At 45.8% G+C, this 23,066-nt stretch overlaps 1 protein-coding gene across 6 annotated transcripts in view; it reads right to left on the reverse strand.

The window, feature by feature from the left end:
- Nucleotides 1-11,633: 11,633 nt before the first annotated feature.
- The window catches only part of dnajc22 (DnaJ (Hsp40) homolog, subfamily C, member 22), a 31,276-nt gene continuing 19,843 nt past the window's right edge, over nt 11,634-23,066 (reverse strand). For 4 of the 6 annotated variants that reach the window (XM_070869581.1, XM_070869580.1, XM_070869578.1 and 1 more), the window contains 2 exons: nt 16,915-17,942; nt 11,634-14,807 (listed from right to left, as the gene is read on the reverse strand). In XM_070869581.1, coding sequence (XP_070725682.1) covers nt 14,628-14,807; nt 16,915-17,757 — 1,023 coding nt within the window. In that variant the 5' untranslated portion in view covers nt 17,758-17,942 and the 3' untranslated portion in view covers nt 11,634-14,627. Of the gene's footprint in view, nt 14,808-16,914; nt 17,943-21,857; nt 22,991-23,066 lie in introns of those variants that run through there. The other 2 variants (XM_070869582.1, XM_070869583.1) reach the window with 2 other exon arrangements.

Consider the following 23,066-nt stretch of genomic DNA (forward strand, 5'->3'; position numbering starts at 1 on the left):
TCCACAGTTTAGAGGACTATGTTTTGAAGCAAGGCTCAAGTAACTAAATTAATTTTCCCTGGAGAAAAAGAAACTGAGGAACGACTACTATGATAATGATGTCGATGACAATGACTTATATAGTGCCTTTAATGTAGTAAATATCTTAAGGCACATCACAGAGAAGAATCAGATAGCAAACAGTAAGAGGAGAGTTAAGGGGGTATGATTGAAAGCATAATTAAAGCAACCAGTTTTGATGAAGCTTTTGAATGTGGGGAGAGGGGCAGCAGGGCAGAGGAAGGGAGATCCAAAGAGTGTGGCTGAGATAGTTCAAGGTTCTGCCACCAATAGTAGGGAATACACAGGAGGCCAAAGTCAGAAAAGGAAGGTGCAACCTGGAATGTAGGGATGAAGGGGGTTGCAGAGATGGGGTGGAGCAATACTGTGAAGTGATTTGTAAATAAGCACAAGGATTTTGAATTCAATCCATTGACAGATGGAACCAATAGCGATTGGTAAGGGCATTGGCCAAGTAGGACTTAAGTGCAGGACAGGATGCATGCAGAGTTTTAAATGAATTGAAATTTGTTAGGCTGGAGCTCATTTTTAAGCTTCACATTTCCTTATGTTCTTAATTTGAAGTGATGCATCAGCCCTTGAAATAGTACAATGCTGAAAAACAGTTTCTAAAATAACATGGAGCATAATTGGAAGTACCAGCTTTTGGATGTGACATTAAACTGCGACCTCACCTGCCTGTTCTGGTGGATGTAAAATATCCTGTGACACTATTAGAAGAAGAGCAGGGAGCTCTCTGTGTTCTGGCCAGCATTCCTTCCTTGACCAAAGCAGAATAACTGGTCATTTAGCTCATTTGCTATTTGTGGAATCTTGCTGTGCACAAACTGGCTGCTGTGTTTGCCTACATAACAGAAAATGTATTTCAAAAATACTTAGTTGGATATGAAGTGCTTTGGGATATGTCGAGGGCATGGTAAGGTGCCAAATAAATGCAAATTGTTGCTTTGTTGAAACATCATTTATATGCCAGCTGTGTCCAACATGCCAGAAAAATGGATATCAGTCCGCTTCCTCTGTTCCAAGATACTCCACCCTGTGTCACATGTTACAGAGCGTTGATTCTGTTGTGCATAAGCTTTTGTAGCATGTGATATTCTGTACTTTATGGTTGCTTTAGCAATAGCAGATGAAACTCCAATCAACAGTGTGATCTAGCATTTTCAGACATAGTCAATAGGTGGAAAATCTAGCCATGAAAATATTATATCTTGTGTGTTATCTCACAAATTGAATACAGCTGTGGTACAAATGCCAACAGTAGGATACATATCCTGTTTTCTTTGGTGCGTAACCCAAACATCCTGATCCAAATAGATTGTGATCTTGTGTAAATGTAGCATGAGATCAGTGTAGTCATTTACGTCAAACACCGATGGCCTATAGTTAAATTAAAACATGGGAAGAACTATTCCCAGAGTTTTAGTGGGTACCTCCTAATATCTGGCTCACAGTGGCATTGGCAGAAAGCTAGGGGGCTGAGGTTGGTTACGACCCTCTCAACCACAGTGGCAAACAATGGAATACCGAATTCATTCCATAAATGAGATCACCATGCATCCATAGTGCTAGATCACACTGCTGAACTTCATCTCCTATTGCTAAAGCAAGAATTCAGGAAGGACAAGATCATGAGTAAAATAAAGCAAGCATTCCACTGCTCCTTATTTGTTCTGTGTATATAAATGTAAAATCCACCTTGAAATTTCTTTAAAAAGTGTGCTGAAATGGTAGAAACAATCAGTGGGAAGTTAGGTTATTTTATTTAAAGTTTTTTTTCCTAATTTCCGATGTCAATTTTTCCCAATTTCTTCCTGTCTTGAAGGCATTGACTTCTTGCTGGGGTACAGATACAGATCATTCACCAGTATCTCAGCCAAGTGGACATTATTCATGTTTGAGGCTGAACCAGACTGTTCGCAACCTTGGTGTCGTACTTGGCCCCAAGGTGAGCTTCAGACCACATAACCCCGGCATCACTAAGAGCGCCTATTTCCACCTCCATGGCATCGCTTGACTCCACCCTTGCCTCAGCTCATCTGCTGCTTAAACCCTCATCCATGCCTTTGTTACCTCTAGACTTGACGATTCCAACTCCTGGCCGGCCTCTCCATCTTCCAACCTCCATAAACTTAAATTCATCCAAAACTCTGCTGCCCGTATCCTAACTCGCACCAAGTCCCGTTCACCCATTGCCCCTGTTCGCTGACCTACACTAGCTTCCGGTTAAGGAACGCCTCGATTTTAAAATTTTCATCCTTGTTTTCAAATCTCTCTATGACCGCACCCCTCCTTATCTCTGTAACCTCCTCCAACCCCTGCAACCCCCAGATATATCTACGCTCCTCCAATTCAGGCCTCTTGCGCATCCCCGATTTTAATCGCTCTACCATTAGTGGTCAAGCCTTCAACTGCCGAAGCCCTAAGCTCTGTATTCCCTCTCTAAACATCTCAACCTCTCTTTCCTACTTTAGGATGCTCCTTATAACCTATCTCTTTGATCAAACTTTTGGTTATCTTCCCTAATATCTCCTATGTGTCTCAGTATCAAATATTGCTTGATAACGCTCCTGTGAAGCTCCTTGGGACGTTTTACTACGTTTACTACGCGCAATGTAAATGCAAGTTGTTGTTGAGCCTTGATGATCAGTGTCGGCAGAATATTTGACTATAGGGAGCATCACAGCCATGTCTGATCCTTTCCTCTTGCATGGGAAATCCAGGCTGATTGTTTTCCCTCCTACTTAATCCAGGGATGCTAAAGCTAATTGTGGCACCCCTAATGCCACTCTGGTAGACATCAGCTAACACAGCATAGATCAGGGATCAAATCTGGGACCATCTTGGTCTTATGGCTCAACTACCCAGCAGATAAAATTGTTGAGCCATTGAGAGGAGGAGCTCCATTGAATTTCTTAGATATTAAGGTATATTGCAAGGGAGTATGTACTGGCACATGTAGTCTTCACCACTGGAGAACTTTTACTTATGTGCATCTGTTGCTTACCAGCAGATGGCACCCGTGCTTTGTAAATGATCCATGGTAAACATTTTTGATGGTGCAGAAGACCTTCAATACAAGCCAGTGCATTCTCTGAAAGTGGAGTAAAAATGTGACTGCTTTGCTCATTTCGAGTAGAAGCACAATTAGGATTTGGAGGACAATCAATAGGGGCACATACTTGCACATTTGCAGTTTGAAGTATGACCAACAAAAAGCATTGGTGCCTTACACAATCAGGTACTCATGTACTGTTGATAGAGCAATTTGTACTGATGCTAGAGACAGAAAGTCCAAGCAAATATATTTGAAGAATTATATAAATAATGTTAAACTGTTACAAAGGTGCTACCATGCCTGGGTATGGTGCTTACTTGCACATGTTGCTTGGCTGCTTTGGACCGTATATTTTATTCACATTAGCTGAATAATCTTAGCCTAGAAAAATGTATGATATTGAGCAGACTCTATTCTGGTGCAAACAGCATAATTTATACAGATAGAGGGAATCGCCTGATTTTTTGGAATTGTATATTAATTACCAGGTTAAACTGTATTTTCTTACAAGATTAATTTGGCACAGCTGACAAGTTGACTAAGCAAAAAAATACAGAACAATAGTCAACTCCAGACTGATGCAAATAAAGAATTCTAACACTTCCCATTCACTTTATCCACGCATGACACTGAATTATGGAATCTCGATCCAAGCATGTTTCAATGCACAGCACACAAGTTCTAGTCAATCCATTGTCAAAATTGACCATGAGACAGCACCATATTTTAGTGTAGTAACGTAAGATTTCAATCTGGGGTCAGTGAAGGGATAGAAACATAGAAAATAGGTGCAGGAGTAGGCCATTTGGCCCTTCGAGCCTGCACCACCATTCAATAAGATCATGGCTGATCATAGAAACATAGAAAATAGGTGCAGGAGTAGGCCATTCGACCCTTCGAGCCTGCACCACCATTCAATAAGATCATGGCTGATCATTCACCTCAGTACCCCTTTCCCGCTTTCTCTCCATGCCCCTTGATCCCTTTAGCCGTAAGAGCCATATCTAACTCCCTCTTGATTATATCCAATGAACTGGCATCAACAACTCTCTGCGGCAGGGAATTCCACAGGTTAACAACTCTGAGTAAAGAAGTTTCTCCTCATCTCAGTCCTAAATGTCTTACCCCTTATCCTAAGACTGTGTCCCCTGGTTCTGGACTTCCCCAACATCGGGAACATTCTTCCCGCATCTAACCTGTCCAGTCCCGTCAGTATCTTATACGTTTCTATGAGATCCCCTCTCATCCTTCTAAACTCCAGTGTATAAAGGACCAGTTGCTCCAGTCTCTCCTCATACGTCAATCCAGCCATTCCTGGAATCAGTCTGGTGAACCTTCGCTGCACTCCTTCAATAGCAAGAACGTCCTTCCTCAGATTTGGAGACCAAAACTGAACACAATATTCCAGGTGAGGCCTCACCAAGGCCCTGTACAATTGCAGTAAGACCTCCCTGCTCCTATACTCAAATCCCCTAGCTATGAAGGCCAACATGCCATTTGCCTTCTTCACCGCCTGCTGTACCTGCATGCCAACTTTCAATGACACCCAGGTCTCGTTGCACCTCCCCGTTTCCTAATCTGCTGCCATTCAGATAATATTCTGCCTTCGTGTTTTTGCCACCAAAGTGGATAACCTCACATTTATCCACATTATGCTGCATCTGCCATGCATTTGCCCACTCACCTAACCAATCCAAATCACCCTGCAGCCTCTTAGCATCCTCCTCACAGCTCACACCGCCACCCAGTTTAGTGTTATCTGCAAACTTGGAGATATTACACTCAATTCCTTCATCCAAATCATTAATGTATATTGTAAAGAGCTGGGGTCCCAGCACTGAGCCCTGCGGCACTCCACTAGTCATTGCCTCCCATTCCGAAAAGGACCCGTTTATCCCGACTCTCTGCTTCCTGTCTGCCAACCAATTCTCTATCCACGCCAGTACATTACCCCCAGTACCATGTGCTTTGATTTTGCACACCAATCTCTTACGTGGGACCTTGTCAAAGGCCTTTTGAAAGTCCAAATACACCACATCCATTGGTTCTCCCTTGTCCACTCTACTAGTTACATCCTCAAAAAATTCCAGAAGATCTGTCAAGCATGATTTCCCTTTCATAAATCCATGCTGACTTGGACCGATCCGGTCACTGCTTTCCAAATGCGCTGCTATTTCATCTTTAATAATTGATTCCAACATTTTCCCCACTACTGGTGTCAGGCTAACCGGTCTATAATTACTCGTTTTCTCTCCCTCCTTTTTAAAAAAGTGGTGTTACATTAGCTACTCTCCAGTCCATAGGAACTGACCCAGAGTCGATAGACTGTTGGAAAATGATCACCAATGCATCCACTATTTCTAGGGCCACTTCATTAAGTACTCTGGGATGCAGACAATCAGTCCCCGGGGTTTATCAGCCTTTAATCCCATCAATTTCCCCAACACAATTTCCCGCCTAATAAGGATATCCTTCAGTTCCTGCTCCTCACTAGACCCTCGGTCCCCTAGTACATCCGGAAGGTTATTTGTGTCTTCTTTAGTGAAGACAGAACCAAAGTATTTGTTCAATTGGTCTGCCATTTCTTTGTTCCCCATTATAAATTCACCTGAGTCCGACTGCAAGGGACCTACGTTTGTCTTCACTAATCTTTTTCTCTTCACATATCTATGGAAGCTTTTGCAGTCAGTTTTTATGTTCCCGGCAAGCTTCCTCTCGAACTCTATTTTCCAACTCCTAATTAAACCCTTTGTCCTCCTCTGCTGAATTCTAAATTTCTCCCAATCCTCAGGTTTGCTGCTTTTTCTGGCCAATTTATATGCCTCTTCCTTGGATCGAACACTATCCTTAATTTTCCTTGTTAGCCACGGTTGAGCCACCTTCCCTGTTTTATTTTTACTCCAGACAGGGATGTACAATTGTTGAAGTTCATCCATGTGATCTTTAAATGTTTGCCATTGCCTATCCACCGTCAACCCTTTAAGTATCACTCGCCAGTCTATTCTAGCCAATTCACTCCTCATGCCGTCGAAGTTAGCTTTCCTTAAGTTCAGGACCCTAGTTTCTGAATTAACTGTGTCACCCTCCATCTTAATAAAGAATTCTACCATATTATGGTCACTCTTCCCCAAGGGGCCTCGCACAACAAGATTGCTAATTAGTCCCTTCTCATTACACATCACCCAGTCTAGGATGGCCAGCTCTCTAGTTGGTTCCTCGACATATTGGTCAAGAAAACCATCTCTAATACACTCCAGGAAATCCTCCTCCACCACATTGCTAGCAGTTTGGTTAGCCCAATCTATATGTAAATTAAAGTCACCCATGATAACTGCTGTACCTTTATTGCACACATCCCTTATTTCTTGTTTGATGCTGTCCCCAACCTCACGACTACTGTTTGGTGGTCTGTACACAACTCCCACCAGCGTTTTCTGCCCTTTGGTATTCCGTAGCTCCACCCATACCGATTCCAATTCATCCAAGCCAATGTCCTTCCTTACTATTGCATTAATTTCCTCTTTAACCAGCAACGCCACCCCGCCTCCTTTTCCCTTCTGCCTATCCTTCCTAAATGTTGAATACCCCTTGATGTTGAGTTCCCAGCCTTGGTCACTCTGGAGCCATTTCTCTGTGATGCCAATTACATCATATCCGTTAACTGCTATCTGCGCAGTTAATTCGTCCACCTTATTTCGAATACTCCTCGCATCGAGGCACAGAGCCTTCAGGCTTGTCTTTTTGACACACTTTGCCCCTTTAGAATTTTGTTGTAATGTGGCCCTTTTTGTTTTTTGCCTTAGGTTTCTCTGCGCTCCACTTTTACTATTCTCCTTTCTATCTTTTGCCTCTGTCTCCCTTTTATTTCCCTCTGCCTCCCTGCATAGGTTCCCATCCCCCTACTATATTAGTTTAACTCCTCCCGAACAGCACTAGCAAACACTCCCCCCTAGGACATTGGTTCCGGTCCTGCCCAGGTGCAGACCGTCCGGTTTGTACTGGTCCCACCTTCCAATGTCCCAGGAATTTGAATCCCTACCTTCTGCACCACTCCTCAAGCCATGTATTCATCTGAGCTATCCTGCGATTCCTACTCTGACTAGCACGTGGCACTGGTAGCAACCCTGAGATTACTACTTTTGAGGTTCTACTTTTTAATTTAGCTCCTAGCTCCCTAAATTCGTGTCATAGGACCTCATCCCATTTTTTTACCTATATCGTTGGTACCTATATGCACCACGACAACTGGCTGTTCACCCTCCCATTTCAGAATGTCCTGCACCCGCTCCGAGACATCCTTGACCCTTGCACCAGGGAGGCAACATAGCATCCTGGTGTCTTGGTTGCGGCCACAGAAACGCCTGTCTATTCCCCTTCCAATAAAATCCCCTATCACTATAGCTCTCCCACTCTTTTTCCTGCCCTCCTGTGCAGCAGAGCCACTCACGGTGCCATGAACTTGGCTGCTGCTGCCTTCCCCTGATGAGTCATCCCCCTCAACAGTACTCAAAGCGGTGTATCTGTTTTGCAGGGGGATGACCGCAGGGGACCCCTGCTCTACCTTCCTTGCACTGCTCTTTCTGTTGGTCACCCATTTACTATCTGGCTGTGTACCCTTTACCTGTGGTGTGACTCACTAAACGTGCTATTCACGTCATTCTCAGCATCTTGGATGCTCCAGAGTGAATCCACCCGCAACTCCAGTGCCGCAATGCGGTCTGTCAGGATCTGCGGGTGGATGCACTTCCCGCACACATAGTCGTCAGGGACACCGGAAGCGTCCCTGACTTCCCACATAGTACAGGAGGAGCATAACACGTGTCAGAGCTGTGCTGCCATGACTTAACTCTTAGATTAACCAAATTTGGCAACAACAATGTAAAAGGTTACTTACTGATAAGGAAAAAAAAAAGCTACTTACCAATCACTTACCCCATTGGCTGTGACGTCACCTTTTGATTTCTTTCTACTTCTTTTTTGCCTTCTCCCTGCAGCTGCACTGGCTGGGCCTTTATAAGCCGCTCGACGCTCCCCGGACTGCCGCTGCTCGCACTCCCGCCTCACCAACGAACTCTGGGCCTTTATAAGCCGCTCGACGCTCCCCGGACTGCCGCTGCTCGCACTCCCGCCTCACCAACGAACTCTGGGCCTTTATAGGCCGCTCGACGCTCCCCAGACTGCCGCTGCTCGCACTCCCGCCTCACCAACGAACTCTGGGCCTTTATAAGCCGCTCGACGCTCCCCGGACTGCCGCTGCTCGCACTCCCGCCTCACCAACGAACTCTGGGCCTTTATAGGCCGCTCGACGCTCCCCGGACTGCCGCTGCTCGCACTCCCGCCTCACCAACGAACTCTGGGCCTTTATAGGCCGCTTGACGCTCCCCGGACTGCCGCTGCTCGCACTCCCGCCTCACCAACGAACTCTGGGCCTTTATAGGCCGCTCGACGCTCCCCGGACTGCCGCTGCTCGCACTCCCGCCTCACCAACGAACCCTGGGCCTTTATAGGCCGCTCGACGCTCCCCGGACTGCCGCTGCTCGCACTCCCGCCTCACCAACGAACTCTGGGCCTTTATAGGCCGCTTGACGCTCCCCGGACTGCCGCTGCTCTTTCATTCACCTCAGTACCCCTTTCCTGCTTTCTCTCCATACCCCTTGATCCCTTTAGACCTAAGGGCCATATCTAACTCCCCCTTGAATATATCCAATGAACTGGCATCAACAACTCTCTGTGGTAGGGAATTCCACAGGTTAACTACTCTCTGAGTGAAGAAGTTTCTCCTCAACTCAGTTCTAAATGGCATACCCCTTATCCTTAGACTATGTCCCCTGGTTCTGGACTTCCCCAACATCGGGAACATTCTTCCTGCATCTAACCTGTTCAGTCCCATCAGAATTTTATATGTTTCTATGAGATCCCCTCTCATCCTTCTAAACTCTAGTGAATACAGGCCCAGTCGATCCAGTCTCTCCTCATATGTCAGTCCTGCCATCCCGGGAATCAGTCTGGTGAACCTTCGTGCACTCCCTCAATAGCAAGAATGTCCTTCCTCAGATTAGGAGACCAAAACTGAACACAATATTGCAGGTGAGGCCTCACTAAGGCCCTGTACAACTGCAGTAAGACCTCCCTGCTCCTATACTCAAATTCCCTTGCTGTGAAGGCCAACATACCATTTGCCTTCTGAACCTGCATGCCAACTTTCAATGACTGATGTACCATGACACCCAGGTCTCGCAGTACCTCCCCTTTTTGCTAATCTGCCGCCATTCAGATAATATTCTGCCTTCGTGTTTTTGCCACCAAAGTGGATAACCTCACATTTATCCACATTATGCTGCATCTGCCACGCATTTGCCCACTCACCTAACCTGTCCAAGTCACCCTGCAGCCTTTAAGCGTCCTCCTCACAGCTCACACTGCCACCCAGCTTAGTGTCATCTGCAAACTTGGAGATATTACACTCAATTCCCTCATCCAAATCATTAATGTATATTGTAAATTGTTGGGGTCCCAGCACTGAGCCTTGCGGTACCCCACTAGTCACTGCCTGCCATTCTGAAAAGCACCTGTTTATTCTGACTCTCTGCTTCCTGTCTGCCAACCAGTTCTCTATCCACGTCAGTACATTACCCCCAATACCATGTGCTTTAATTTTGCACACCAATCTCTTGTGTGGGACCTTGTCAAAAGCCTTTTGAAAGCCCAAATACACCACATCCACTGGTTCGCCCTTGTCCACTTTACCAGTTACATCCTCAAAAAAATTCTGAAAGATTTGTCAAGCAGGATTTCCCTTTTATAAATCCATGCTGACTTGGGCCGATCCTGTCAATGCTTTCCAAATGTGCTGCTATTTCATCTTTAATAATTGATTCCAACATTTTCCCCACTACTGATGTCAGGCTAACTGGTTTATAATTACCCGTTTTCTCTCTCCCTCCTTTCTTAAAAAGTGGTGTTACATTAACTACCCTCCAATCCATAGGAACCGATCCAGAGTCGACTGTTGGAAAATGATCACCACTGCATCCTCTATTTCTAGGTCCACTTCCTTAAGTACTCTGGAATGCAGACAATCAGGCCCCAGGGATTTATCGGCCTTCAAACCATCAAGTTCCCTAACACAATTTCCCGCCTAATAAAGATTTCCTTCAGTTCCTCCTTCTCACTAGACCCTCGGTCCCCTAGTATTTCCGGAAGGTTATTTGTGTCTTCCTTAGTGAAGACAGAACCAAAGTATTTGTTTAACTGGTCCGCCATTTCTTTGTTCCCCATTGTAAATTCACCTGAATCTGACTGCAAGTTTGTTTTCACTAATCTTTTTCTTTGTGGTTCCATGGGGTCAGTGAGGACATCAGATTTCTATCCATTTGTAACCAGATTTCTATATTTTTCTATATTTGTGGTTTACTTGCACAATATTTATGTTGCTATATACTAATAAAAAGTGTGATAGCATTGTTTTCATTTGGATGACTGACATTGCCTTTTGCAAGTTGGAAGAGAGTTTGTAGCAAGGGCCAAAGACAATGGCTCCAGGCTTCCCAATTTAATTGAGGAAATTCGCTCATCCAGGACTGGATGTTGGACAGCAGTCGGCCAACACAGAAACAGTGGAGGGTTCGAGAGAGGTGGTGGTGATGAGATCGAGCTGGTTGTCGTTAGCATACATATGGAATCTAATGTTGTGTTTTCAGATGATGTCACCAAGGGGCAGCTTGTAGATGAGAAATAGGGAGGGGACCCAAGATAGATCCTTGGGGGGACTCCAGACATAACGTTATGAGAATGGGAAGAGAAGCCATTGCAGGAAATTCTCTGACTATGACTGGATAGCTACGAGTGGAACCAGGTGAGGGCAGTCCCACTCAGCAGGAGAGGCGTTGGAGGAAAATGGTGTGGTCAGCTTTGTCAAAGATTGCAGACATGGATGAGGAGATATATTTTACCACGGTTACAGTTGTAATGTATCTACACATTGCTATTAAGAAGTAGTTGGTTTATTAGCAAAGGTTTAACAATCACACTACACATTACCAGTTCATCCACCAGGCTCATGACCACCTGCCTCATCGTGGATCACCTGAACCCAACTGGCTGGGGTTTTATTGAGTCTTGTGAACATCACGTGACTGGCTAAGCCACTCACAACTCAACAGCGCTACAACTCTTTTAAATTCAACAGCTCCACAATTATTTTGGTAAAAAATTAAAATCAAGTACCCCCTTTTAGTAAGGGCACTAGAAACCACAAATTTCCAAGTTAACTGGGAATTTTAAATGGTCAAATTAAATTAAAATTCTGTTCCCAGGGGTGATAATGCACTCCGGTCCCTCCGGCGCCTACCTCTCGCGGAAGGCCGTGAGCGTACCGGTGGACACCGCGTGCTCCATCTCCAGGGACACCCTGGCGTGAATGGAACCACGGAAGAGAGACAGGCAGTCGGGCTGAACGACCCCCTCGACCGCCTGCTGCCTGGACCAGTTAATGGCCACCTTGGCCATGCCCAAGAGCAGTCCTACGAGGAGGCCTTTCGACCTGCCCGCTCACCTACGCACAAGATGCCCAAAGATCAGGAGCGTGCGACTGAAGTGCAACCAGAATTTGAGGAGCAGCCCCTTCAAATATTGAAAGAGGGGCTGCAACCTCACACACTCCACATAAACATGGAACACGGACTCTTCCAGACCGCAGAAAGTACAGGCGGCCTGGGAGTCCGTGAACCGACTTAAAAACCGATTGCATGGGACTGCCCCATGCAACACCCTTCAGGCCAAGCCCCCAATAAATAAAGGGAGGACTCTCACATAGAGAGCACTCTATTGGGGACCCACGCCTCCTCCGGACGGCAAGATGGTGTGCCATGGCGTGTCCGGATGGCAGACGAGGATGGCAAAGTTGAGAGTGTGCAAGGGCAGCCCGTACTGGAATCACCTCTGCACCGAACTGAAAGGCACGGATGGGAATTCAGCAGCTCTTCAGCTATTTTAGCTGAAACGTAAATCAAATGCCCCCTTTTTGCAAGGGAACTAGAACCCACAAATTAACAATTTAAAAGTTTAACGAAAATCTTAAATCAAATTAAAATTTGGTTGCCGAGGGTGATGGTGCACTTCAGTCCGTCCGGCGCCCACCTCTCACGGAAGGCCGCGAGCGTTCCGGTGGACACCGTGTGTTCCATTTCCAGTAACCGCAGAAGAGAGGCAGGCAGTCGGGCTGAACAACCCCCTCGACCGCCCGCTGCCTGGACCAGTTAACGACCACCTTGGCCATGCCCAGGAGCATTCCTACGAGGAGGCCTTCCGACCTCTCTGCTCCCCTCCGCACAGGATGCCCAAAGATGAGGAGCGTGGGACTGAAGTGCAACCAGAATTTGAGAAGCAGCCCCTTCAAATATGGAACAGGGGCTGCAACCTGACACACTCCACATAAACATGGAACACGGACTCCTCCAGACCGCAGAAATTACAGGCAGTCTGGGAGTCCGTGAACTGACTTAAAAACCGATTGCATGGGACTGTTCCGTGCAACACCCTCCAGGCCAAGTCCCCAATAAATAAAGGGAGGCTTCCCGTGTAGAGAGCACTCCATTAGGGACCCCCATCTCCTCCAGACGGCAAGATGGTGCGCCATAGCGTGTCTGGATGGCAGACGAGGATGGCAAAGTGGAGTGTGTGCAAGAGCAGCCCGTACAGGAATCCCCTCCACGCAGAACTGAAAGGCACGGAGGGGATTTCAACAGCTCTACAACTATTTTAAAGTAAAACTATAAATCAAGTGCCCCCCCTTAAAAGTTTGGCACTAGAACCAAAAAATTCACAAATTAAACATTTTAAACGAATAATGGTCAAATTAAAATTTGGTTGCCGGGGGGGATGATGATGCACTCCAGTCCCTCCGGTGCCCACCTCTCGCGGAAGGCCACGAGCATACCGGTGGACAGCGTGTGCTCCATCTCCAGGGACACCCTGGCTCGTATGTATCCGCGGAAGAGAGGCAGGCAGTCGGGCCGAATGACCCCCTCGACCGCCCTCTGCCTGGACCGGTTAATGGCCACCTTGGCCATGCCCAGGAGCAGGGCCACGAGGAGGCCTCAACAGCTCTACAACTATTTTAGTTGAACCTGTAAATCAAATGCCCCCTTATTAAAGGGGCACCAAAACTGACAAATGAACAAACTAAATTTTAGACATTAACAGATCAAATTAAAATTTGGTACCCGGGGGTGATGATGCATTCCAGTCCCTCTGGTGCCCACCTCTTGCGGAAGGCCGCGAGCGTACGAGTGGACACCGCGTGCTTCATCTTCAGGGACACCTTGGCTCAAATGTACCCACGGAATGAACGACCCCCTCGACCACCCGCTGCCTGGACCGGTTAATGGCCACCTTGGCCATGCCCAAGAGCAGGCCCACGAGGAGGCCACAACAGCTCTACCAACCTGTGAGCATACTCATGGGTGCATACATTACAACAGTCACATAGAAATTAATTAGTGACTTTGATTACGGCCATTTAATTGCTATAGTAGGGGCTGCTACATGATTGAAGAGGTTCAAACATGGAGTTGCGGGAAAGATAGTCACGTATTTAGGAGGTGACAACATATTTAAGGACTTTGGAGAGAAAATGGAGGTTGGAAAGGTATTAGTAAAGTCAGGGGTAGGTAATTTGCTGAAAACTTCAACACACAGCACTTTGAATTGCCAGAAGGGAAATGTCACTCATGCTGTCAGTGTCTGGACAAATATCCGAAAGGGCAGGTAATGGTTTTGCACCCTTTGCAGAGTCTATTAGCTAAGATTTTAACTCCGAAATATTTGCCACCTGTTGTGTAATTGAGATATGCTGGTGCCCATTTTTTCTCCTGTGTGTCTCAAGCATTTTGGGATGTTTTTCTAAGTTAAAGGTACTATATAAATGCAAGTTGTTGTTGTACGAATAGAGAACCTGACGAAGTCAACCTTCAATTAAAAATGTCAGTGCAGGTAAACCAGATAAAAAAGGAGCCACCTTAAAATTTCAGATTTAAAAATGTATTCATTAGAATAGTTATTTCCTGTGTTCAAGAATAAAGATACTTATCTTGATGCTTATCTTCAGAGTTGGCCCAGGCTTCAAAGCAGAAGTTCCTGTCAGGCTGGTGTTAATTGGTGATGTGAATCTCCTGCTGGGAGAGAAAACATTTTGGGCTGCCAACTTAATAGTGCCTGGTGAATGAACTAAATAGGGGCAGCTGTAAATAAAAACCCTGGGTGATTACATTCTTATCTGACTATCTTGATTTAAACTGAATGCAACCTCTGTAGGGGGCTGTAATACAAATGGGGCATAAGCACATCACATAACCTAAAGAATAAGAAACAATGATTGAAAATTTAAGGGGCACAGCTCTTTGTTCTCCCTCCTTCACCAGCACAATTCTAACAAGCTTAAGCTGTGTTGGAAACAGCCATAATGTGTAAAACCAGTTTGCACTGATACTTTGTAAATGGTGCTGCAGCTTTAACGTGTCTCTTCTTGCTTGTTTTTTGCAAGTACTTCATATGCTGCCTGGATCTCAAGGAATTGTCGTTCTGCTTCATTTAAATTGTGTCTGTTATGGTCAGGATGCCAGCGTTTCACCAGCTCTCTGTAACTTTTGTTGATCTCTTCTAAAGTCGCTTCCTCATGTAATCCCAGCACCTGAAAATGTTTTTAAAATTACAAATATTCATTTAGAAAAATGTAACTCAGAAAGGTCTGTATGCAGTCTAAGCTATTACATTACTTACAATTGCATTGTGTCCCCTTCAAAGTCAGGGAGGACCTGATCTATCCAGGATTAGGAAAATGATATAATGAATCACATACTTTGTGTCTTTCCTTAATTTCAGCCAGATGGTGCCAGATTTTTCATCTAGGAGCACATCTGGGAGAGGGTAATTGAAATAACTTTTTAAAAATTAAAAATGGGAGACTAGCTGTTTCTGTAATTAACAACTGGATAACAAAATAACAGGAATGTATATGTTCAAAACAGCGATTTCTGAGAATTTATCTTTTTTAATCGGCTGTTTATGGCAGAGACAAACATGCATTTTCCTGCTATATGTTATAAGAGGAAATTCACCACCTCCTTTTAGTGAAAAGAAGCAAAGGGTTTCAATTGAATCATCACAAAACATGCCACAGACTGATAGACGCGCTGGGGTATAAACATCCTACTTCTACTTCTACATATTCACCACACAGTTGCATATACTGTACCCCCTTCTTTTTAGATCATCACTGGTAAAATGTGAACAATGGGTTAAAATGTTAAAAATAAATTGGATTTCACTATTATTGCAAGAATCCCATAGAGCTCCAAGGCCTCTACCAATGCAACATCAGCCTGGTGAATCTTCCTTTCATTTTCACTCTCTTCCTTTGGGAAAGCATTTCGCCTCTGTTCAATGTTTCACCCGCAGTGGCATGGCTAAGATCAGACATTTAGCCATTTTATTGTGGTAGATAGTGGATTGAACTCTAAACAGTCTTGGAAGGAGTAGCTTCAAATTATATTAATCTAACACTGAAGAGGCCATTTGTTTTGTCATAGCCTTTCCTCCCTGCTCTTCCCCCTTTCTCTCCTTTACCCCTCTTCTTTTCCTCTGCCCCTTTCTCTCCTGAAAAGTGCTCTTGAACTTGACTCCCTGTGTGCAATGCCACAGCAGATCAACTAGTTGTATTTTAAAGACAGTAGCTTCGATTTCAACCTAACCTGCCTGGTGAGAACAGGACGGGTTCAGGTCGGACGTCTGTTTTACACTCTGTCCGATTTTACACTCCGACTCAAACCCACCCTGTTCCCACGAGGCGGGTTAGGTTGAAATCAGGGCTTGTGAGTGGTCTCACGATTTTAAAGGTAAAGTACCAGTAGCTGGATCTGTAAATGTAAACTTACAGGACAGGCTGCTGCAATCTCCTCTCCCATACTGTCCCCCAGACATTTGAAAGTGGCATTTATCCCGATTGTTTTAGTTACTGTTCTCCAAATGAAATTTGAAACCCATCCTTCAGTTAAAACTTTGTCCTATCGGCAAAAAAACCCACCAGATATCCCCAGCAGTACTTATTTGGAGAAAAGCTGTCAACAGCAGAACCGCATTTAATTAACCTTGATACGGACTATAAAGGGATCGTCAACAATCAGGAAGCTTGAATTAAAACTTCCTGATTCTCCTTCTATAAGTAGTCCATTTCCTCATAATACCAGCACCCAATGCTCACTGAAAATCGTGAAGAATATTAATTCATCCAATGGTCTCACTGGCACGCAAAGTAGTAATGGTGTACAGGCATGTTTCAAACTCCCCCGACACAAATGTCTGAAATCCAAAAATGGACTTTAATGCTGGTGAATGCTATGCTAAAACTTCCTAGAACTGACTCTGTGACAATTAAAATCTGCAATCCTATGCTCATAGCCCACCAATACCCCGCCCTCTTTACTGGCAAGAAACTCCATCGTATTCCTCCCCATCCCCATTAAGAAGGAATGTTGACATCCCCCTCCACCTCCCCTGCTGAAAAGAAACTTGGGTAACCACATGGCCCTGCCCCCAAGAATTAATTCCTCACCCTGAAAAGCAACACCCCTTCCCACACAGAAAAGCAACCCCCCCACCACCTCCGCACCGATCCCGGTCAAATTTCTAGGCCATAGTATGAAGACAGTGCGAATGTTGGAGGAAAATAATGAACAGTTAGAGAACTGGAGGATACTGCAGTCTGGATCAATTAGAATTATCTATTTGTTTGTAATTACCTCATATGCTAACCTTTTTCTTTCATTCTGTATGGCAGAGATAGATGTAAATAGCTTTGCCCACTCCTGATTGTATCCATAGCTTAATCCAATCCCACCGGTAAACAGCTTCCATGTATGATATGGAAAGAGGAATGCAGACTCAAGAAGATTACTGACCAATGGGAATATTCGGACTGAGTCTAGGATAAGGCTGATGGTGTCTGCGATATATGTAACCGTAACTGTGGTATTGTGGAACACGCAGTAGGAGATTGGCATTGTGAAAGCCAGCCAAGCTAGACCTAGTCTGTAGAGTCGTACACTCAGGTTGTCTTCTGTGTCACTTGGAGTCTTGTAGTGACGGTGTTGCATAGATGTAATACTGGCAACAATACTGATGGGTATTGTCGCAATGGGTCTTCCGTAGAATATGGGGGATGTAATGAATGAAGCCATCATTGTTGTCTTTATATTGGAGGTTTCTTCACCAACATTGGATACAAGGTGAACGCCCAGTGTGATTGCAAGTGGCAGTGCCATGATGTAGAAACTACTTAATGATGATAGACTTATGAGGGCGACAATACCAAAATAAACCCCAACTGCAATTTGGCCAAAAACACGGATAATGCTCATTGGCGGTTGTAGATCTCTTTTTCTTTGGATCTTCTTATGGCGTATATTTGCATTTTTCACATACTTTGGCAATCGCCAAAATTCCCTAATCCACCCAACCCCAAATCCACCAAATGTTACCATCCATAGTAAGGCATGACTATCTCTCCCAAGGTAGATGTGATGGAAACCAAAAGGTCCACCAAATGACCAAAGGACATAAGTGATCAGCAGACTTTTTGCCATGTCCAAGGTCTAAATGAGATACCACCAAATACTGCTATTGAGACTTGTGGATTAATATGGATTAAGGAGTTTCTGTTGCAGTCTCTATTTAATAAGCTAAAAGTTCAACAGAGGATTTGATGGATCAGTCCACTCATTGTTTAGGTTCAAGTTTGGAGCATTCCTAGATTTTCATCAAACACGATCTGCAGAAAAACAGAATGAATAAGAATTTACCAATCAACTTATGGTCAGATCTACATATGTGCATTCCAGATATAAGCAAATTCCCTTGCAATGTCCTGAAATACAACTTGTTAGTATCAAATATAACAATTATTTTGACCAAACACCTGTGGAACCCATCACTACGTTTAAGAGTTTTCAGACCAAACTACTGAGAAATCCACACAGAATTTATAGATGCTTCGTATGGAGCAAATACTCTCTCCATGTAGGGACGTGCCATACTTGCATAAGTCTACAGACTTTGGGCACAGTTTGGCAGGACTCAAGTTTTAGGAAACCCCAACTGTGTCCAGGGATACTGCTGGAATTCAACTGGTTAAAACCACACAGATTACCAGTAGAGAGCATTGGTAAGCTTCCTATTGCTTATCCAGCCAGGACTGATTAACTGTCAGGGACTTTGCTTGCAGGGTTATCTGAAGCTGAGGGGGAAGAATCCCAGTGATGAATAAACCACTCCAGGTTCCATTAGTGAGCCAAGCTGTCTGGTTAATCATTAACAGTGCTCTGGAGTACTGCAGACCATCTTGGTTAGGTATCAGGTTACTAATACCCACCAAGTACATCATCTTTAGAGCCACTTTGAATCTAAAAAGATCCAATTTACCTCACCCACCCCCAAGAAAATAATCATTAGTTGATCATTAGAAAGCTGCTGTGGGTTTGATCCCTCACTAGGCAGACAGCAGGTTCTGGGATCTCCTCAGCAGCACAGTGAGCACACAACAACCATAAAATGTGTGAGGTACATTAACAGCGCCCTCTTGATCGCAGTGTGGACACACCCGTACTTTATCAGTTATGTAATGATGCAACTATGGGCCCAAGTTTCCACATGATTTGCGTCTGATTTTTAGGAGCAACTGGTGGAGAACGGACTATCTTAGAAATCGCAATTCTTCACATTTTTTTTTCTGCGGTTCTAGTCAGGTAGAACAGTTCTACTTTGGAACAGAATTTTTTCTTCAATAGGGGGCGTGTTCAGCCACTGACGCCTGATTTGAAAGTTTCCACAGTGAAAACGTACTCCAAACTAAAGTAGAATGGAGCAAGTGAAGATTTTTGTAGAACTGAAAAAACCTGTTCTACACATTAAAAAATCAGGCGCAGGTTACACATTAGGCGTCCAGAACGAGGTTGGGGGGGGGGAAGGGAACTCATTAAATTCTACAATAAATCCTTATTTATACTTCTACAAATATTATACAAATAAATCCAACCTGAATAAACATTTATAAGCAAAGAAAAGATTAAATAAACCATCTTCCTACCTGTGTGAAAGTGCTTCAGGCAGGGAGAATTCTGCAGGCGTTTGTTCCCGCGGAGGGGAGGGGGGGGGGAATTAAACAGCCGCTTTGTTCCCGCGGAGGGGAGGGGGGGGAATTAAACAGCCGCTTTGTTCCCGCGGGGGGGGGGGGGGGGAATTAAACAGCCGCTTTGTTCCCGTGGAGGGGAGGGGGGGAATTAAACAGCCGCTTTGTTCCCGTGGAGGGGAGGGGGGGGAATTAAACAGCCGCTTTGTTCCCGTGGAGGGGGGGAATTAAACAGCCGCTTTGTTCTCGTGGAGGGGGAGGGGGGGAATTAAACAGCCGCTTTGTTCCCGTGGAGGGGGGGGGGGGGAATTAAACAGCCGCTTTGTTCCCGTGGAGGGGAGGGGGGGAATTAAACAGCCGCTTTGTTCCCGTGGAGGGGAGGGGGGGAATTAAACAGCCGCTTTGTTCCCGCGGAGGGGAGGGGGGGAATTAAACAGCCGCTTTGTTCCCGTGGAGGGGGGGGGGGGAATTAAACAGCCGCTTTGTTCGAGGGGAGGGGAGGGGGGGAATTAAACAGCCGCTTTGTTCGAGGGGAGGGGAGGGGGGGAATTAAACAGCCGCTTTGTTCCCGCGGAGGGGAGGGGTAATTAAACAGCCGCTTTGTTCCCGTGGAGGGGGGGGGGGGGAATTAAACAGCCGCTTTGTTCCCGTGGAGGGGAGGGGGGTAATTAAACAGCCGCTTTGTTCCCGCGGAGGGGGGGGGGGGGAATTAAACAGCCGCTTTGTTCCCGCGGAGGGGGGGGGGGGAATTAAACAGCCGCTTCGTTCCCGTGGAGGGGAGGGGGGTAATTAAACAGCCGCTTTGTTCCCGTGGAGGGGAGGGGGGGGGGAATTAAACAGCCGCTTTGTTCCCGTGGAGGGGAGGGGGGGGGGAATTAAACAGCCGCTTTGTTCCCGCGGAGGGGAGGGGGGGTAATTAAACAGCCGCTTTGTTCCCGTGGAGGGGAGGGGGGGGGGAATTAAACAGCCGCTTTGTTCCCGCGGAGGGGAGGGGGGGTAATTAAACAGCCGCTTTGTTCCCGTGGAGGGGAGGGGGGTAATTAAACAGCCGCTTTGTTCCCGCGGAGGGGAGGGGGGGAAGAAGGGAACAGCCGCTTCGTTCCCGCGGAGGGGGGGGGAATTAAACAGCCGCTTTGTTCGAGGGGAGGGGAGGGGGGGAATTAAACAGCCGCTTTGTTCGAGGGGAGGGGGGGAATTAAACAGCCGCTTTGTTCCCGCGGAGGGGAGGGGGGGAAGAAGGGAACAGCCGCTTCGTTCCCGCGGAGGGGGGGGGAATTAAACAGCCGCTTTGTTCGAGGGGAGGGGAGGGGGGGAATTAAACAGCCGCTTTGTTCGAGGGGAGGGGGGGAATTAAACAGCCGCTTTGTTCCCGCGGAGGGGAGGGGGGGGGGGAATTAAACAGCCGCTTTGTTCCCGTGGAGGGGAGGGGGGTAATTAAACAGCCGCTTTGTTCCCGTGGAGGGGGGGGGGGGAATTAAACAGCCGCTTTGTTCCCGCGGAGGGGGGGGGGGAATTAAACAGCCGCTTTGTTCCCGCGGAGGGGAGGGGGGGAATTAAACAGCCGCTTTGTTCCCGCGGAGGGGAGGGGGGGAATTAAACAGCCGCTTTGTTCCCGTGGAGGGGAGGGGGGTAATTAAACAGCCGCTTTGTTCCCGTGGAGGGGGGGGGGGAGAATTAAACAGCCGCTTTGTTCCCGTGGATGGGAGGGGGGGAATTAAACAGCCGCTTTGTTCCCGTGGAGGGGGGGGGGGAATTAAACAGCCGCTTTGTTCCCGCGGAGGGGAGGGGGGAAGGAGACAGTGAGAAGGCTGCAAGTGCTAATGTGCTTTTATTAAAAAAATGTTCAAAAATTAAACAGCTACAAAGAACTACAAAAATGGCCGAGTGCCAATGTTCTTTTCACACTGAGCATGCGCGAACGCTCCAACGCGCACATGCAACGTTGCCGGCAGGAAAAAAACTAATTTAAATAGTACCCGCCCCCTCCCACTTACAAAATCGGCGCGAGTGTAGGCTCCGCCCCCCTGGGCGCCGCGCCAGGCAGACAAGGAGCCGCAGAATGCTCCAGAATTGCAAGTTTTTTTTTAGGCGCCGTTTTAGGCGCGAAAAACGGGCGCCCAGCTCGGAGGGGCGCCCGTTTTTTATCCTGTGGAAACTTGGGCCCTATCTCTCAAAAAAGTGCAATTATAAGCAAGTTTTCTCTTTGCCTTAATGTACTACACAGAACAAGATTCCACTGCATTCTGCTGCTTACAGATTTCTCTGGTTTGCAATGTACAATAAATAGAAACTTACATCAACATTAACACTGCCATGCCGGCTCAAAACAATCTAGATTCCTACTTACCAGCACACCGGCTTTAAACGGTATCTTCCCCAGGCAGATTTGACTCAGATAGGACTATGAAAATGGTTGGATCACAATTTAAAAGGGATAAACTTCCCCGCTTGGTGACAAACTTAAGAACATAACATATGTTATAGAATCTCAAGAGCCCAAAGTAGTAAGAGTGAGAAACAGGCAACTTTGAAATAAGAGGTACTTTAGCACATGCTTACCAGACAATGGAGTGTAGTCTCTGATTAAATCCAGAGGACTTTTGCCCTCTGAGGACTAACCCTGTGTTGACTCAGAGCAGTTCATTATTGTGCAAATTTACAATAAACTCCAATGTAGCATTTTACAACAGCTGACTTCACTAACAATGTAGAATATTAACTCACAAGGTACTAATACTAAAGGCACTATAGAGGTGTACGAATATAGCAGATCTCAATGATAACCCTAATCAGTGTGAGCTTTGAACTGAATTAGAAAATCAAATCAATCCAGATGTAACCTTTGGAGTGATTTCAGTTCAAATCAAATTGCATTTTGAGTACAAATTGTGTGAGCACAAAAACAAAAATAATCCATTTAACAATTAAGTCATTTCAATGTTAGAAGATGAGCAACAAATCATCGGGCTAGAACCTCCACTTTTTTTGCCTGCTTAATGCCCACTTAACGCCCATTTAACCACTGAAATGACGTACAACGCCCAGATATTGCTCATTTTGGCAATGGAAACTGATGGGCTTTTTTAGGAGACTTATCGCTGAGCGTTATTTTCCCAATGGGCTTAACGCCGAGAAAAAATATTCCCGCCCGCCCACTTTTTTGGGCGGAATCAGCAGAATGGGCGATTTCAACATCCATATTATCGCCCAGCGTTACTTTCCTCACGGACTTAACGCTGAGATTTAATAATAACGCCGAGATTTAATAATAACGCCCGGCGACTGTTTTTTGTCGTAAAGAGCATATATACCCAAACTAGCGGCCATGGAGATCGCCCACCGTCAATTTCACCACCTCCCACACATATCGCCCAGAATATCACCTGCTCAAAAAACTGCCCACAAAAAGTGGAGCTAACCGGGAAGAACACCAGCGGTGTGGCTGGCATTTGTTAAGTCCCACTCTTACATGAGGAGCTGATATCAGAAAGATTTTCCTGAAAGAGCGCTGATGTGAGTGACAATGCTGACACACTGCTGTGTGTGTGCAGCTCAGACATCAATGGTGCCCATCACCTTGGTGCCAGTTAAAGTTTACGTTGATTGATGTTAAGTTGTATTTAACCTTTTCACAGTAAGGAATCACCAGTGTGTAACAGTCCAGCTATCTGAGACAATGTGCAACAAGATTATGTTCAATAACAAAAGTTTAATACCAACATTGGTCTGAAATCATAAGTAGCACAGCCAATAACACCCAACCCCCGC

This window comes from Pristiophorus japonicus, chromosome X, assembly GCF_044704955.1.
Source record: "Pristiophorus japonicus isolate sPriJap1 chromosome X, sPriJap1.hap1, whole genome shotgun sequence".
Classification (NCBI taxonomy): domain Eukaryota; kingdom Metazoa; phylum Chordata; class Chondrichthyes; family Pristiophoridae; genus Pristiophorus; species Pristiophorus japonicus.